The sequence below is a fragment of the Argopecten irradians genome, chromosome 16 (genome assembly GCF_041381155.1).
Source record: "Argopecten irradians isolate NY chromosome 16, Ai_NY, whole genome shotgun sequence".
Lineage (NCBI taxonomy): Eukaryota > Metazoa > Mollusca > Bivalvia > Pectinida > Pectinidae > Argopecten > Argopecten irradians.
The window spans coordinates 27617509-27635176 of NC_091149.1; the positions used below are offsets into that span (position 1 = coordinate 27617509).

The 17668-nt window shown below is 31.8% G+C and overlaps 1 protein-coding gene across 2 annotated transcripts; it reads left to right on the forward strand.

Moving 5' to 3' along the window:
* Positions 1-733: 733 nt before the first annotated feature.
* On the forward strand, positions 734-16219 carry LOC138310878 (uncharacterized). 2 transcript variants are annotated; one of them, XM_069252207.1, is made up of 8 exons: positions 734-813; positions 2795-2947; positions 7585-7721; positions 8376-8508; positions 9024-9163; positions 9754-9828; positions 10278-10399; positions 10572-16219. In XM_069252207.1, exons 2-8 carry the CDS (start codon positions 2836-2838, stop codon positions 10765-10767), a joined length of 915 nt encoding a protein of 304 aa, XP_069108308.1. In that variant the 5' UTR covers positions 734-813; positions 2795-2835; the 3' UTR covers positions 10768-16219. The 2 variants fall into 2 exon arrangements, with proteins under 2 accessions (XP_069108308.1, XP_069108307.1); XM_069252206.1 differs by lacking the exon at positions 2795-2947 and adding an exon at positions 5140-5317 and having other exon boundaries at positions 740-813.
* Positions 16220-17668: the final 1449 nt, after the last annotated feature.

The window sequence follows — 17668 nt, forward strand, 5'->3', positions numbered from 1 at the left end:
CTAACAGCATCTTTTATTGTTAATGAAACAGTCAAAAGTTTTTGAGGTCCACAGTCTTATTTTTCATAATTAGCTTTGTGTATCGTAAACACATCATACTATCAATCAAAATAACTTAAGGTTTATCATTTCAGGTATCAAATTTTAATTTTATAAGAAATTTGGTTATTACAACATGAATTATACATGTCAGGGAGAACCAAATAAATTACTTTATACGTAACACAAAGCTAAATAACATACAGTATATGTAATACACTGTATCTAAATGATTTCCAGTTTAAACAGACACTCTCATTTTCTGTTTAACTGTTTCTCCATTATTTCTGTACGATTATAACACATTCGCTAATAAACATTTCAGAGATGTTATTGTCCATAAGGATTACTACAGAATTACTAATAAAATTCATATAATTCTAAACTCAAAGTCAGTTTATATAGCACATCAAGGATTTATAAGTGACAGTTTTTTGAAAATTCTGCTTCATATAATTTAAAAGGGTACCATTTGGGATAGTGTACCAATTTGGTAAGAGTCACGTTACGTGTACAATGTATATATTTATACACGTATATTGCATGCGGTCGAGGTACATAATTTCCGAGGATTGCCGGAAATATCTCTTTAATTTACCTATATGCCCCGTTCATAATGTAAAAAGCAGAAAATTCCGAAAGTAATTCGTAAAACGTTTACGCAGTTGCGTCAAACCACAACGAATCTTAAATCGAATGCGCCTGGGTTTGTCAGTGTTAGTTTGTTTAGCAAAGAAACCGGAAACGAATCGTCCTGCTCGGTTGTGGAATCAGGTAGGGTGTTGTCTTCATTTTAACGACATAGGACTATTTGATCAAATATCATTATAGATATAGATATCATTATAGATATAGATAAATAACTAATGACGTTCAATAATCTCAAATGTTATAAACCAGTATTTGGCTGGAATTCATTTTTGCTCGGGTATTTCGAAATCCTTGGAGATTTCCATATTTCTTCACCTGTTCATGATTAGTCTTTGCTGTCAGACTGTGGCCTGTTGTAATTTATGCTGATGCGTGATGCATGCAACTATGAAATGAAACATCAATATCTAATCCGTAATCTAGCCTTTGTTATAGAAATATATACTTTGAAATGATCTGCTGATTATGCACTTTTGCCTTAACATGTACGTAAGTTGAAACAAGGAAGGAGCCCTAGGACCTAATTACATAAGTGGCTTTACAAGCATGTGACATTATCGACTGAATGGGCTAGCATAGGTCTTCTTTTTATTAATCTTCTCTGTGATTTACGGGACTCGCCTAGATGTGTCTTGGACTCGTGATTTTCTTGTAGGACCTAATATAATTACCAAAATTTTGAGGACACTCTAGATCTATTGTACATCATTTGAAAATAATTGTTCTGGACTCGCCTTAAAATCATTCATAAATTGCTGATGTTTTTATCTGTCAGTCAGACCATCGGTAATGACGATTTGTGACCTTAGAAATGTTTCCTTTATACTAACACATGTGTCCAATGGCACTGCCCAAACGTATATATATATACATGTAAAGGAGTTTGAGTGGTCACACCTGACTGGACATAGAAATTTTTATCAACGTGAAACTTTCCCATGTGATATGAATCAGGAACAAAGTGAATTAATTGGTTGAGTGTGATTATTCATTCTATAAATATATATACATATACATGCACTGTATGGAATAATGATCATGATCAATAGCTATAGGTTTTTGTTTACCTATTACCGTAAAGTTGTTAATTGTATGTGGCATTCATTAAATTCAAATTAGTATTCTTTGTTCAAAGATCAATATTATGAATTTCTTCATTTGTTTTTCTTGACCCAGCAGCTTTATAGGAACATTGTATGATGAATTTTTAATTTCAAACAACCAGCATGTTCCATTCAGCAGAACTTTTTGTTTGTAACTTAATTTACGGGTACAAATTTGACATTGTTAAATTTTGTTTGTAACCTTTTTGACATTCCATTTAATGGGATGCAATGTTAAATTGGAACAAACCTGTTTGTCAGGTACTGGTATATAAGACATCTTATTCGAGGGTTCCAAGTTCGAACTGATATAGTAATAAATGAATATAAAGTTATTGCACAATATATATTAAATGTTTCCTTTTAGTTTTACCAAAGCCAGATTACAAATAGTTATATAGACCCCATGTGCGAGGCCAATGTGAAGTCAGTATTCTAACTGTCATGTGATATACTTTAATGGAATGCTTATTATATAATTAGTTGCACCATTTAGCAAACCTGTTCCAAGTTAACACACCCAGAATGTTCAGCAATGTGGATTATGCTGATAATGTACAAGGAAATTTTGGGATCCATGTCATAAAACCAAAATATATTTAATTGGTAGAAAATGATCTTGGCTGTTTGCTTTATAACTGCATATTTACAATAAAAAATGTTAAGTTAAATAGACTTAATTAAAGTTTACCTTCGTTATATATATTGTGACGTCAACAAATCTATGACGTTATTAATTTACATATTATTGTCATTGTTGTCATGTAACAACAGTTGAACATCGGAATTAAGATAAACTGAAAGTGCTAATGCTTAACAAAAATTTTGTTTCATATTTTTCCTCAATAAATAATGTATACATATTACATGTATATAATGCTAGAGTTATGTACACTGTTACTGTGTATAGAGCTTTTGTAAATTTTCAGGTAAATATTAAAGGAATTGCATGTACATGTCTCGTGAACATTATAATAATATGATTATGATATTTATTTCAGAGTGTTTGTTTCAGCAACTGATAGATTGAACTGAACAGACAATGGGCGACGGTTCTAAGTGCTGTTTTGTCGTTCTCGGCATTGTAGCTGTTGTTGTAGCCCTGATTATTGGTCTTGTGGCTACCTCACTGAAAAAGCTGGCTAGCGATGAAGGTTTATCTCCCCTATTTTTACAGCCTGTATACATACATGGTTTTACATACACAGTAGCATGCATGAATTATAATACAGGGAGTAGTCTAATTCAATATGTTCATTCCTTTACACTGCAGAAGTAAGTCCACAAAGTTGCCTTTCTTCTCTCCATTTTTCAAAAGTATTCGGATGACATATTCCATTTAAAACATCTGGGATTCTTCATTCTGCATGTTTGCAAGATCAAATTTGTTGACAAATTAACTCTGATTTAATAAATGCAATATCCCACAATTAAAAAGGAAGAACTACAGCCACTAGCTAGACTAATCCTTGTATTACTCTGCATTGGTGCTTGATTTTTGTTGTAATACTTTATAAAAAACTGTGTTTAACCCAATAAATGCTGAAGTCTTATCTGCATCAATCATCCCGTTTTGTGAGGCCTGAAGTTCACTTATATTTAAGATTAAATTTAGATTTGTTAAAACGTGAACTGAAAAAAAAAAAAAAATGTGAACATTTCCTTTGAAGGTTTAATTATCTGATTTGTAGCTTAATATGACATGTGCAATAATTTATACTGGAAGTTCTTAATTTGATGTTATTAAACACAAGCTTCCTCAATGTTCTCATATTTCTTTTATCAACTAAATGACAGGACATTTATTGTGTAGAATACAGTACATTTCATATATTATCTACTAGTACATACCAAATTCGACCCAATAAGCGCCCTGGGCATTTAGAAAATTGAAAAAAAAAAAGATGTTTACCAAGACGAAATCATTGCCAAAAAAAAGTGCAAACCTATACAGTTCTGATAGTTTTAGTCTTTATTTATGCCCAGGCGATTGATATTGAGGAATCAAAATTAAAGGGGGAGGGGTGCTAATAGGGATATGGGTGTTTATTGGATTGAATATGGTATATGTTCTGTATACATGTCCACTGTACATGTATATATACTGTATATTGGTATCTGTGTTGGTAAGCTGAATTACATACAATATTGGACACACTAAACACTCAGGGCACTTAATTCATTGAAAAATTGAAGATGCTTTTAATGGTACCATATTTGGGCTTACATTGTACAAAAATATTGCACTGAGTAAGCCATTAACCAATTTGTAATTGAAATCAAATTGAGAAGATAAAATACAGTGTTCTCCCTTAAGGATATTTAACTGCTGGTCCTAAGGACAAGGTGACCCAAAAAGTTACTGGTCCTGGCTGAAAATTACTGGTCCTTACTAAGTTACAATTAATCCTTCATCCTTGTTGTTTATAAAATTACAAAACTGTACTAGCAATGCTGCTTATACAGTTTTCATGGTTTCAATCAGTATTTAATTTGAAGTAAGTGAAAATCAAGCCACAAAAAGCGGTGCAGATATAATGCAATTGGGTCAAATACAGTATATTTATTTGGTGGAGGGTCTTCCTATACAGTGATTGTGTAATAAAATACACTCCCAGATTGGCCTAGTTACAATTCAAAGTCTTCTTGTTACATTGTATCCTCTAGAATGTTTAATACAGTAAATTTGCTGGATATTGATCATTGCAGTATAAATTTTCTGTCATGATTTAGATTTTGTCACTATAACATCAGCACCCTGATAACCACTTGAGTAATGACAAGATATAATGCCATCCTTCTATACCCCAGATGTAGCACTATTAAAAGCTGATATATTCTAGTCTAAGGACAGGAACAGTCCATTATTGAATTCCAGGGGTGAATTGGTTAATGGTTTGTTGAAACTCTGTAAGTCCCTTTAGACTAATTAGGTATAATTAATTTAAAATGTCATAATTGGCTTTGTAAAGCAAACCTTTAAGTATCTGATGAAATAGCTTGAAGTTATACCCTGGTGCTTTCAACTTTGAATCCAATTAAATGAAGTGATGTAAGAAATTATCAAAATTGTTAAGATCCTTGCTGCTGCAAGATAGAGTGTTCCTACAATTATTCTTTAAAGTCGTCCTTTCAAAATGTGTGTATATGTTGTTTTTTCCTCAGCTTTTTAGCTAGATGTTTGCTTGTTTGTTTGTTTAGGTGTCACCTACACAGTATTGCACGAAGCCTGCATGTACCTGCCTATAATTAACAGAATTAATTTAAAGTTTAATTGGTTATTAGATTATATGCATACAAAAATTTTAGCATGCCTTTATATTTGCTTTTTATACCTTTTTTGCAGGGAACACCCAAACTTTAAAATTGCATTTTCTACTTTTCAAACTACTCACGTAAGAAAATGGCGTTAGATGATAGTACGAAAAAGAAGTGCTTTGTGATTGGTGTAATAGTGGTAGCACTTGCGGCCCTTACCATTGGGTTAGTTGCCTCGTCCCTGAAGAAGCTTGCGTCTGATGAAGGTATGCGTCAGGGTTCCGACTTAAGCCCTGGTTCATCATCACCAGTGATAAATTCATAGTCAACACCGGTACCTAGATACATTCAACATCAAATAATTTATTTATTCACATTGAATAGTAGTAGCACTCTATCGAGGGATGATATCTATAGTGAAGAACTTTTTATATGAATTATTCATCACCATTTTTCTTCCTTTATTCATTTCTTTTTTCCCCTATCCTCTCTATTTCTTTCCTTATTTCTTGAAATCTTTCTTTTTTATTCTTTCTTCATTTCTTATTCTTTTTGTCTTTTATTAGTCTTATTCTTTGTCTTTTTCTTTTCTTATTCCTTCTACTTTAATCTGGAAGGACATTGCTTTTAAAATTAGTTATCATGAATAATAGATTTATCAGAATATTATTGTCACACATCATAATATTGTTCAAAAATTTTTACTAATGAATAAAATTATGTTTTCAATCAATAATATTTTCTAACACATCGCTATATTTATCAAATATGAATAAGGTAAGTCTGGTATTTGTATAATTGTAATATTTTTTCTCAAAGAAATTAAGAGAACATTTTTGTGACAAAAGAAAAATAAACAAAGAAAATCTGAAAAATACTCATTTTTGCTGCAAAAGTAAGATTTCTATGAAGCTAATTAATACATAGGTATTTCACTGCATCATTTTCTAACTACATTTATAGTTGTTACATGTTACACAATAATATGGCATTGGAATGTGTTGACGATTTGTGTTTTGTATGATAGAGGAATTTCTCATTTCTTTCTGGATATTATCATGTTACACAATTCTGTGTCATTGGACTGTGTTGTACATTCGTGTTTTGTACAGTTAAGAATTTCTGGTTTCTTTCTGGTGAAAGTTCTAACCTTACATTTGTTGGTTTCAATAATATATCACTGTTTAATGTTGATTTTGTTATTAATACATCATTGTCATGGTATTTTTCACCATCCGTTTATTTATAAAACAATAAAATAACAGTTTTAGTTGTTTATATATACATGTATTTTTATTCACTTAATTGATCTAATTTCACTGTTTCTTTTGAGAAAACTAGACACTTAGCTTTATTAATTATAACTACATGTTTGATAAGGACCTTTGGAGTCTCTGTTAGGACCTTAATACATGTTAAAGAAATGTCAAACAGTTACATACAATGACCTAGCTGTTACTTGCTCCCGTCCATTCATATTTTATTACTTTAGTCACCCCTGTATATTATCTTCACTAACACACAGCTTCCTTTTAACTTGTCTGTATAATTTTATAATTTTTTCAAATGTTATGGGCATGGATGTACTCTAATTTGTTAACCAAAATTACATTTCTCAATGCTGATTTGTTTTGTGACATGCATGTGTGTATATACATGAATTACTAATATCAATTATTATATGAACTGACATGCAAGAATAATTAAGTCATACTCATTTAAATCTCATTTATGGATAATGAAAACTGCAGCAATATTTTTCTTTGAAATATTTCAATTAGTAGATTATTTAATCTGTACTGGATATGAGGAAATCATGTTGGAGTAAAATCATATGTCTATATATGTCTGCTTTGCATAAGATAATTCAAAAGTTTGTTAGATCAAGAAATGATCTTATTAGTTGCTAGATTTGTTTGTACTTTCAAAGGAAAATTTTCTGTAAGTGTGCTATTTTGTGTATTGATTTGCAAAATAACAAAATGCAAAAAATACATCTTGGATTATTTTTAAAATTTATATCGGTCGTATCAAATTATTGAGAGTAGAAGTTAAATGACTAACTGCAACATAATCTATGTATTTGTCTATTGTTAGTTAATCCAGTTTTATATCATCCTTGATACTGGAGGAGTTACTACCACTGACATTATATCCACCCCCTGGAATATGTCGTAGCAAAACTGAAGGCATTTTAGTAAAAAAAACTGATCAACCACAGGACTGCAGAGACTTCCTTTAAATGAATATTTACAGAGAGCGACACCTAACTTCAAAGAAATACAGTATACCATTATTTGATTCCTTGAGACTAAACTACCTGTTTCAGTTGTTGTCACATACATAGCCTTCAGTTTGCTCTGATATAGTTCAGAGAGCAGATATAACGACAGTGATAGTAACCCCTGGAATATACAGGATGCTTAAAATGGTAAAAACCTAAAAGAAATAATGAAAAAAAAAAAGAAATGTATGCTCTTCTTGGAGTGTATATGTGTAGATCTAATTATAACTCATATAATTTGTGATACAGTTGGTGTACAGTATGACACGATACAGAAGTCTCTGGACACAGAGGTGAGAAAGGAAGGTTTACATACTGGACCCCCGGGATTCGAGTTCATCATTTTCCCAAGTGTTTACAGGTCCATGAGCTTCTCCGATTTAAGTGTACGTAGATTTTTTTACTTGTCATTATAGGTAATATAGACTACCTGCTTAAAGGGCCACTACCTTTCCGAAACAGCTTTTATTTTTGAAAATGGGAATGTTAAACGAAATTGATGATTTTATAGAGTCACAAAAGTTATTAACTTGTCGTTAATACTACACTTACCATCACCTTCTGAACAATTTAATTTAGATAAATTTAAGGCTAATTTTCATAACGCGGGTCGTTTAATGTTTCCCACCGTCCTAATCACCGCGCATCGGTCAATTATCACTGCCCCCGACGACAAAACAGCGACATGAATCTTCACTGCTAACATAGTTTACACAGGGAATCCTGCATTAGGTCAATGTTGTTACATCCACTTACGCCATTAATATACATTTTCGTATATTATTGTTGTTTTTAATAAACTTTTAATTTTTGTTTCGCAAAGGTAGTGGATCTTTAAATAAGAGTCCTGAATGGACAATTTCAATATAATTTGCACTGTCTATGAAACCATTTGGATGGAAAGACCATTTTTTGGCCTTTGTGTGGTATCTTTATAGACAAGTTAGGCTATAATCACATAATAATTACTATATTATTATTTATTTGAATATTTCAATATGTTAATTATAATTGATGAACACTAATTTTAATGTTTACAGTGTCTAAACAAAGATGGCGTACAGATTGTGCTGGATGTGACATACCAGTACAAAGTTAAAGCATCCAAACTGAGAACGGTGATCGTTGACTTCCGAGACTACGACGGATACAAGGATGTTCTCAAATATGCTGGTGAGTTTAATGGTGTACATGTAATTTATATAACACAGTGTCAGAGTTGTATCCCTTGCCACTGAGATGAATTATATAAGAACAAATCCCTGTTGATGTTGTGATCCGTCTGCATGGAATCTCTTCTTTATAGGCTTGATCAGAGTATGAATGATTAAATATTACGGTAAAATGAAACATTGATTTTGTGAAAATTAATTGAAATAGTCTTATAATTAGAGCACTTGAAGGAAGAAAACTTACTTTTAATTTATAGACATTGTCTGTTGCTCAATATCATAGTTATTGAAATTAAGTTTTGTTAAAAAAAATGATTTTGAATTTTGCCAAAATCCCAAACTAATGTGATTAGATGAAATAATATAATTATGCTTTCTAACAACTACAGATATTGATAAAAAACACAGTTTCCTGGCTATAAGTGTTGATTATATGATCTACATATGTAGTGGTGATCAGTTGATGCCAGCTGGTGATTGATTCTGGACCAATTTTAATGTGATTATTTATTACAGGTGAGTCGGCCCTCCACGAAGCTTGTAGCCAGTTCAACACGTCTCAGTTCCAGGCAGAGAGAGGAGCCTTCCAGGAAGCTGTCCGCGCCAAACTCCAGGAGAGATACGAAGAACTGAATGCTGACATAACTGACCTTCAGGTATGTGTTCTTAATAGATATCTAAAAGAAACAGGACCAACAGAAAGATATACCATGGTAGATAAATAGAATCTTACATAGGCCTGTCAGGTGAACAGGGATATCTCAAACCGAGTGAAAGATTTTGGCTGGTCAACCAGATGATTACCAAGGGTTGATGGTCAAAATTTTTCACAAGGGTTGAGATATCCCTGTCCACCTGACGGGCCCATGTAAGCTTCTTTTTCTCTCATACTTTAACGAAAAATGGTAAAAATTCAGTTGATATGAACGTCGATGTGCATAAAAATGGTCGCCGTATGTAATGACGACGTCAATGTCTAGCGCGTGTGGGCTGTCTTTTCCCTACCCCGGTAAAAGACAGAGTTATCTTTTCCCTAGCAACCCCAGGATAACCCTGTCAAGTATGGGAGAAAATAGATTCACAAATTAAATTGTAGAATTTTGTTTACAGCCAAATCTTATCCCTGCAAATAAGTTATTTCCAGGAAGATCACACAAGGTTAAGCACTTTCAAAATTATAATTATAAAACATATGTCCTTTACACATCCACTCTTTCTTCATAAAAATGTACTATTTTGATTTCAGGTTAGCAACATTGCACGTCCGTCGGAGTACGAGAGTGCTATTCGTAGCAAAGAGAGGGCTCGGGAGGACATTCAGGTAACAACAGTAGTCTCCCTTTCTAAATGCAGATAGCTCCTATTTCTTTCACCATTATAATGTCTTTTTCTGCATACATCTGGTTTTTTGTTTTTGTTTTTTTTGATAATTTTCTATGAACAAGGTTCTTTCTATATCCCTCTTAAATAATGCCACTCCCTGTTTATGATCATATAGGAATTCCTTGACCTTATCCATAGAAAAGTTGAGGAACTGCTGTAATGGAGAATTTAAGGAATGTTGATGAAACTGTGTCCAGTTCATTTGTTTATGTTTCAATATGATGTATCCCCTGCCCGTAGTCACCATTTTCATTAATTATAATCTAATTAGAATTGTTTCCTGGAAATTATTTAAAGTTTAGAGCAGTGTTATAAACATTACTCTCTTGATAGTATGGCATATTTGTCAGGGGGACAGTGTAAGATATGAAATCCATGCTTTGTTAGGTTGCCCTGAATGAGAGACCACGACGCCTTACTGAAGCTGATACAGGAAAGAGAGAGGCTGAGACCCAGGCTGAGATCATCAAAGATAAAGCTAGCTCAGAGGCAAGGATTCTCGAAAACAGGTTCGTTAAACAATTAATTATTTTCTTTCCAGATACAATATCTCATTACCTTTGCTCAAATGAATGACCTTGACCTTCAGTTATGCGACCTGAAGATTCAAATATCTAATATTATATATTTAGGGGCTCATTAGGGATTTTTTTAATATGTTCCTTTATTGAATTATTTTAGAGCCATCTCTGAAGCCAATGCTATCATTGACCAGTACAGTAAGGAAGCTGAGGCCTATGAGCTGATCCTCAGTTCTTCTGGACTGGCCTTCACTGTGGAGGGGTTCATTTCCTACCTCGGAGTCCGAGTCATCGCCGATGCTAAAAACCCCGTCCATATCGGCCTCCAGAGTCCAGCAAAATCCTCCTACACATAAACATCTTGTGTATGTTACAGTTAAACTTCATTAAATTACCGTTTTAAACACTAGAGTGAGGTTTCCTCTTATTAGCAGAGAAATTTTCTCAATTTGCTAATAGGATCAATTGCATCCCTGTTAACTTAATTTAATTGGATTAATCAAAGTCTATATTCTAAAACTGAAAATCTCTTGTTTGCATAACTCAAAAATTCTACAACAATAATATTATATAATTTAATTTTTCTTTTACACACAAGCAATGACTTATCAATAGAAACTTTGTAACATAATGCGAGGAGAATTTGAAAGGTTTTCATTAAGCATCACATGTAATGCACATCAATGAATATTAAAATCAAAGTCGATTTAAGCTATCAAAAATATTTACGAAATATTGTACTGAATATCTTAGCTAAAGTAGTAGCCAATGCTTTTAAGGTGTGATTTCAGCTACGAAAAAAAGTTACAAAAGTCAATCTTGCCAATCTTACCAAACTTCTAAGCTACAAGTAACAGGCAATGTTTTCAAGGTCTTATGAGTTGATGAAGTTTAACTGTATGGTGGGCTGAGAAGGCCCATGTGGTACAATGGTCTGGAGCGATGTCCAGTACACTCTATTACATGGAATATTCATATGTATGTTTTTCTTTAAAATCATTTTAAAGGGTATTAACCTGTGCAGGTATAGAAAACATATCACAGGATAATACATTAGTATCAAGGGCTGGGTTTGATACAATTATTCGCACATTAACAAAGGAGATATTTCTTATGCTTAGACCTGTCCATCTTGTTTAGACTTATATGTGTCAAAATGCTGCCTGCAAGGGTATCTAAACCACATGCGAAGCTGTGTCAAGTTGATTTTGTGATTACATATTAAATGCATAGGTGACAAACATATGTATCAATATAATTTCAATTCAACGTGTACATGGTGTCAGTATAAAATTAATTTTGGGACAGAACTTTACGATTCAAAAAATGTGAAAAATGGTGCATAGACTGAATTTTAATAAAATAAGTCATACATCAGATAAGCTTATCAAGGAAATGTTAATTGTGAAATATCCGTAAAATCAACCTAGCCCTAATTATTATGTATGATCCTATTTGAACAATTCAAACAACGAAGATGAATATTTCTTGTTAGACAGTATTGAGGCGAGAAGTTGTCCCATGTACACATTAATTAGACTGTGGCTATTAAAATGCTTTTGTTAATCAAATAACAACGAAAATATCCCGTGTTAAAACACACCCAATGATATTTACTAAATATATACATAGGTATTAATGTTTTATTCATATGTTAAATCATGGATGGTAAAGCATGATTTCTAGTTTATAACGAAACAATGACATTACATTTTAAACGGGCTTTAGGAATATAAGGTGATATTTTTTTGTATATCAAGTTTCCAAAGATTATTTCGAAATCCAAAGCGATCAAATTAACGAAGGTACTAATTGCCAATATATGGTTTAATATGATGCAATTATTTATTATTTTGTTGGTAAGATATTGTGACAGATTATGCGTTCCATACAAGAACCTAGCTCTCAAATTTATATATTGTAATGCATAATATGTAACCCTAAATATTATATCCATCAGCTATTCAAAGCAGAAATACCTTTAGACTCATGCCAGTCACAAATATCAATCCTAGTACTAAAGGCGATTCTAGGTAAAGTCAAGTTATTAACTATTGTAATATAAAATGTAATATACTCTTTTTTTTCTGATGTATCATGTCCTATCCTCTGTTATAACCGTAACAGTGACGTTAAGGCCTAGGTCGTCAATCAATCAGGTCTGAAACAACTTCTAAGAATTAGTGAAAAGATTAAAAGTAATTTTTCATAAAATTAAAGTTTAACTTGAACTGTTTTGAACAACTGGTCTGAAAAAAAGTAATGCCCATCCATGACAACTCCCGTGATATTATTACACATCAAGGAATGCTACAAGACTTCAAATCATCAAAATTAATTCTAGTATTCATCAGCTGTTTGATTAGTCCAAATTAAGAGCTCGGTTTAGCATCAAACATTACAGCATGCTTGCAGTGCAATGGTTGGTTGTTTCCTTGAATATTTGAGTACTACGATTTACACATTTATTGTCCTACTGTTTGTGTAACTTTATCAAAGACATTTTCATGATGACTTACTTTCGCAGGTTTTACGATATCGTCCGCGAAATAAGCACCATTGAATTGTGCGCGAAGAATAAGTTATTTTATAGAGAAGACTTAATGTAGTTGTACTATGTTAATTTAAGGAAGGTATGAATTATCAATATGTACATTTAAAACCGGTATGTTTAAAGGAAAAGTGCCTTATTTCTATCAATGAATAAAAATCAAATATTTTTTAGAGCGCTATCAATTTTATTCTTGCAGTCATTTAAGCAATTGCTAACCCGCTGCTTCAAATTCTAGTCAATTACACTGCAAATCCTTCAACAATGAATTTACTTATATATTATTGGAAATAGATTTTCTAAGAAGGCATATTATATTAAATAAAATGAGGCATTATGGCACTCTTCCGGTAAGGAGCCCATGTTTACAAAATGATTTATGAAATTGAAAAAGAAATGCAAATGTCCATATTACATGGCATTTATTGATGGTAAAGTCAAGAGTATTTAAGATGATTTAAAGTTTAATTTTTCCTTTTTTACTATTCAGCTAATAATCTGTTTATTTCATTGTATAACATTTTCACCGTATTTATCTTTTCTGATTTTTATATACACCATTTTTTCTATAGATTTTTAAAGGTTTGTTGGACATTAGTTGTATGTTCTTTACGTTTACAATTTAACATATTTAACTTATTTATTCCATGATTGTGCTTTATTTTATCTCTACCTTGTGATATCTCTTATTTATTGATAAAAACAATCACAGGTATCACTCTCATAGTACAGGTGAGATATGCCTTTTAGAAGCGTAGACGGGAAAGTACAGGGGAAATTGATTGGTTTATATTGGGTTATTTTTAGGGGAGGGGAGTTTAGTTGACTTGAAGTGGGTTGTATCCTGTTATATTGTGTTAAATTTACACAGCAGATTTTACCAGATTCTTTTCTTCAGAAAAGAGTAAAACACAGGACCCCATCTTTTTTTATATGATAATCAATGCTTTATCAAGTAATCTATGCCGATTCACTTAAGATATTATCAAATATTCTCGAGATATTGGTAAAGGGTCCGACTTCAAAGAGGAAGTAGATTTACAAACATGTACTTGGTTTTTTTCTTTTGTGTATTAGAGGGTTAGACTTTAGTAATTATAGTGATTTTCTGTAGTCTATTAAATATCAATTTTTATATATTAATATAAATTGAATGACAGTTCAAAATTTAGACACAAATTGTAGTGGATAATGTTAACTAATTGTCATTACTTTGTACACAGGGTAAAATTGGAGTAGGGGTAAAGTAGAATGTGACTGAGGTCCTCCACATAATAATTTAGGGAGCAAGTGGAATTTCCTGTCATCATTCCATTCTATCTCCTTGTGCACTATGTTAACTGTTGTTATATACTCACCTACTCGTTCTATACTGTATATTTGGTTTTATTTGTGGTGAGTAAATTTCGCTTTAATCGAGGTCAAGTTTACTATTTTTAGTTTCCAATTGTTGTATACTGAAGTGTTGTATACTAATATGATAATTTTTAATTTGAGGTTAAGTTTATTTCCGTGGACATGAAGAAAACAATTATGTCCTTGTTGTATTACATATTCTTCTGAACAATGTTTTATGTTATATCAGTGAATGAGATTACACACATACATATTCAAAATATCAGTAACCAAGGATCATTTTATATCTATAGTGTTACAAACAACATTATTTGGTATCACAAGAATGCTTATAGTTAACAATATCTGGCATTTGACATAATTTTTACTCGTTGGGCACTATTGTATATTAGAAATACTGCTCAGCGTTATACACACGTGTATGCCAATATGTATGAACTTGTCATTATACAATGCCCTAACATCAGTGAAATGAATTAGAATACTTGATATGTTCATCTATCCTTTTAACGATGAAATATTTAATTAGAAAAGAAAAAAATCCATGTGATAGAACATACCAGAATGAGAATGTCAAAGGCCATGTTTTCTAAGTCATGGATGTAAAGTGGCGGTAATGAACTTGTATACATATTGATACATCAGTTGTTTAGTTTTATTTTCAAAAATCGGTAAAAATGGGTGTTCTTTCGGAATATGAACCATATCAAGACTGATTCAAGATTCAATACTCAGTTTCACTACTAGAATATTTCAAAGATATTGTCTTTTTTTTTCAAATAATCGAAGTCAAGCTGATTTCCAATTAAAGCCTTCATATTTTTATCTCAATGTTTATACATGATTTTCTATGCTCAATAAAGGTCCCGTACCCTTCTGTTACGTATTTCAGGGAACATTTTATATTTCAATAAGAATGTTGTGTATATATATATAGATTTCTATGTTTGTAATGTTAGATATCAGTTTTCCTTACTCTCAGTAGTACCTTCTGGAATAGGGCCCAACATGATAGACATTTCTACTGTAATACTTATTGTTAACAATTCATGATATTTAATATGTTTGTTTAACTTATTCACCCCTGGAATATCATAATGGAATGTTCTAGTCTTTGAATTAGATCAGCCTAAATGTTTCTTCAGGGATGAATTAGTTAACTAACGGTATAGTGCTTACGTTAAGATGAACATCTTTCATGAGGTATGCATGTGTGATGGACATAAATGGATTCTGATTTGTTGGTATGTAGAAAAAATGGTTTTACTTTTTGAAAGAATTGAAAATTGCTTCATTTTGCGTTCTAAAATAACTTTTAACGGTTCATATTTACTTTAATGCATAAAAGTTACCTCTTTACAAGACGATTATGGCATCAAATCAAAAATTGACATTCAAATGTAAAAGTTTTGCCTTTGATAACCATTTAAAAAAATATTAACATCGTTAATTGGTTTGTAGATGAAATTTGTACGTGACTTTGACTCAGAAGTACATAGCAATATTGTTTAGATCTCACCTCCTTCATGATTATTGGACATGATTACCATGGTAACACCTTTATGTTAATCACTCCTCCTAGTTTACATGTATTTTCTTTTTTTTGCTGAATAAAGATTTGTTGAAAAATTGCTGTTTGAGTGTATAGAGCTTCAAAGTTTTATCGTTATTTGGAAAATGGATTTTTCAATTTGCCAATATTTCTGATATAAAATTAGGAAGGAATCTTACCTTAGACTTGCACGAGTTTATATTTCAGTAGGAAAAACACTTGGTTCTTGTGAGTTAGCCTATACTTGTACATTTATGTGTAATGATGTTATTTACATATTTATAGTAACTCACCCATCCATCTCTTGTATTGTATACTTTTATAACAATAAATGTCTGTGACTGTTTTATTTTGCCTACTTTCGTTATTTCCTTACCCACGGGGGTAATCGTGGTACATCGGTTTTTCAATTCCGTCAGAGTGGTACAACGGTATTTCAATTCCGTCAGAGCAAAATGTTGGCTACAAATTCCGTCAGAGGGAAATGTGAGAGATAAGCGACTTTAATTCCACATATAAAGATTACTATTGTGTAATATGCTTCGATTCTTGAGGTATGTCACAACATCACTATTTCGAATACTTTATTATTTGATTTTTGGCGAGTGTGAATATTTAACTCCAGATAAATGCACATTTGTATAGGAAATATGTCAATTAATTTAGATAAAGTTTTGGATACATAAAAGTGTTAAGAAAAGTATTTTGTTAACAAAACAATATAAGGATATTATTGATCATAATACAGATCAAAGTCGGCGAAAAAGACAATTTTATGGCAGTTTGCTTTGATCGAAATAAAGTATTTGGAACAATGATACAATTTCCGTTACCTACTGATTGAGACATGATACAATTTCCGTTCATTTCCATTAAGAAATAAAAAAATTTAAAGTTCAAGAAAAGCGTTTTATTACTGTTGTAATCGGAAAAAATGTATATAAACTACGAGTGCGAAGCACAACAAGTGGAGAAAAAAAAACATCTAAGTTTCCACCGTACTAGATGAAATATTACTGGTATTCATCATGAAACAATGAATATTCCATTTATTACATTTTTTGTCTCGCTCTCATCTACAGAAGACCATCACTAATAGTTCCGTCAAAGGTCATTCCGTCATTGTATTTTAAAAGTTATTTGCCTTTTCGATTATTAAAGTTATATGTGCCGTATTTTTCACACTCACGAATCAAGATAAGCCTTTAATATTTTATTAATTACCAAAAGTTGCTAATATTTTGAAAATTACAGTACTTTGAATGCAATGATTTTATTTTTACTAATACAAATCATAGCAGAAAATGATTTCTAGCAGTACTGCCAAAAATTATTATATGTACATCTATAGTGAAGTGAAATGAGTACCCACGGTCAAGCAATGAAGCCAAATTGTGGTCTACAATTTCATTTCACATTTTTACAGTGTTGTTAGTAATGGTAAAGTGAATTCTACAGGAAAGTTTCCATCTGAACATGCATAAGGCATAGAAAACAACAATGTTACAGTACATAATCTCTGTGTTGTAACTAACGTTTATAAGGCATATGAAGCCATGTGAATGATTTTCACGGCTTTATTCATCAAACCTTATGGGTTTAAATACATTAATGAAGAAAAATTAACATGCCAAAATTTTTGTTCGGTTACGGCACAAACTATAAACTATTGACGTAGCAATCAAAATGGTACCGGTTAGTACGTCTTATGTTTGTAATATTGCGAGACCGAAAAATAACTGATAGTGATTGGGAAGTAACATAATTTTCGCACACAAACAATCAATGCCTGTCTTCT

Coding starts and splice junctions, on each gene's coding strand:
- LOC138310878 (XM_069252206.1), top strand. CDS start 5,197: ATGGCGTTAGATGATAGTACGAAAAAGAAGTGCTTTGTGATTGGTGTA. Junction 5,318..7,584: donor GAAGCTTGCGTCTGATGAAG/GTATGCGTCAGG, acceptor TTTGTGATACAG/TTGGTGTACAGTATGACACG. Junction 10,400..10,571: donor GCAAGGATTCTCGAAAACAG/GTTCGTTAAACA, acceptor GAATTATTTTAG/AGCCATCTCTGAAGCCAATG.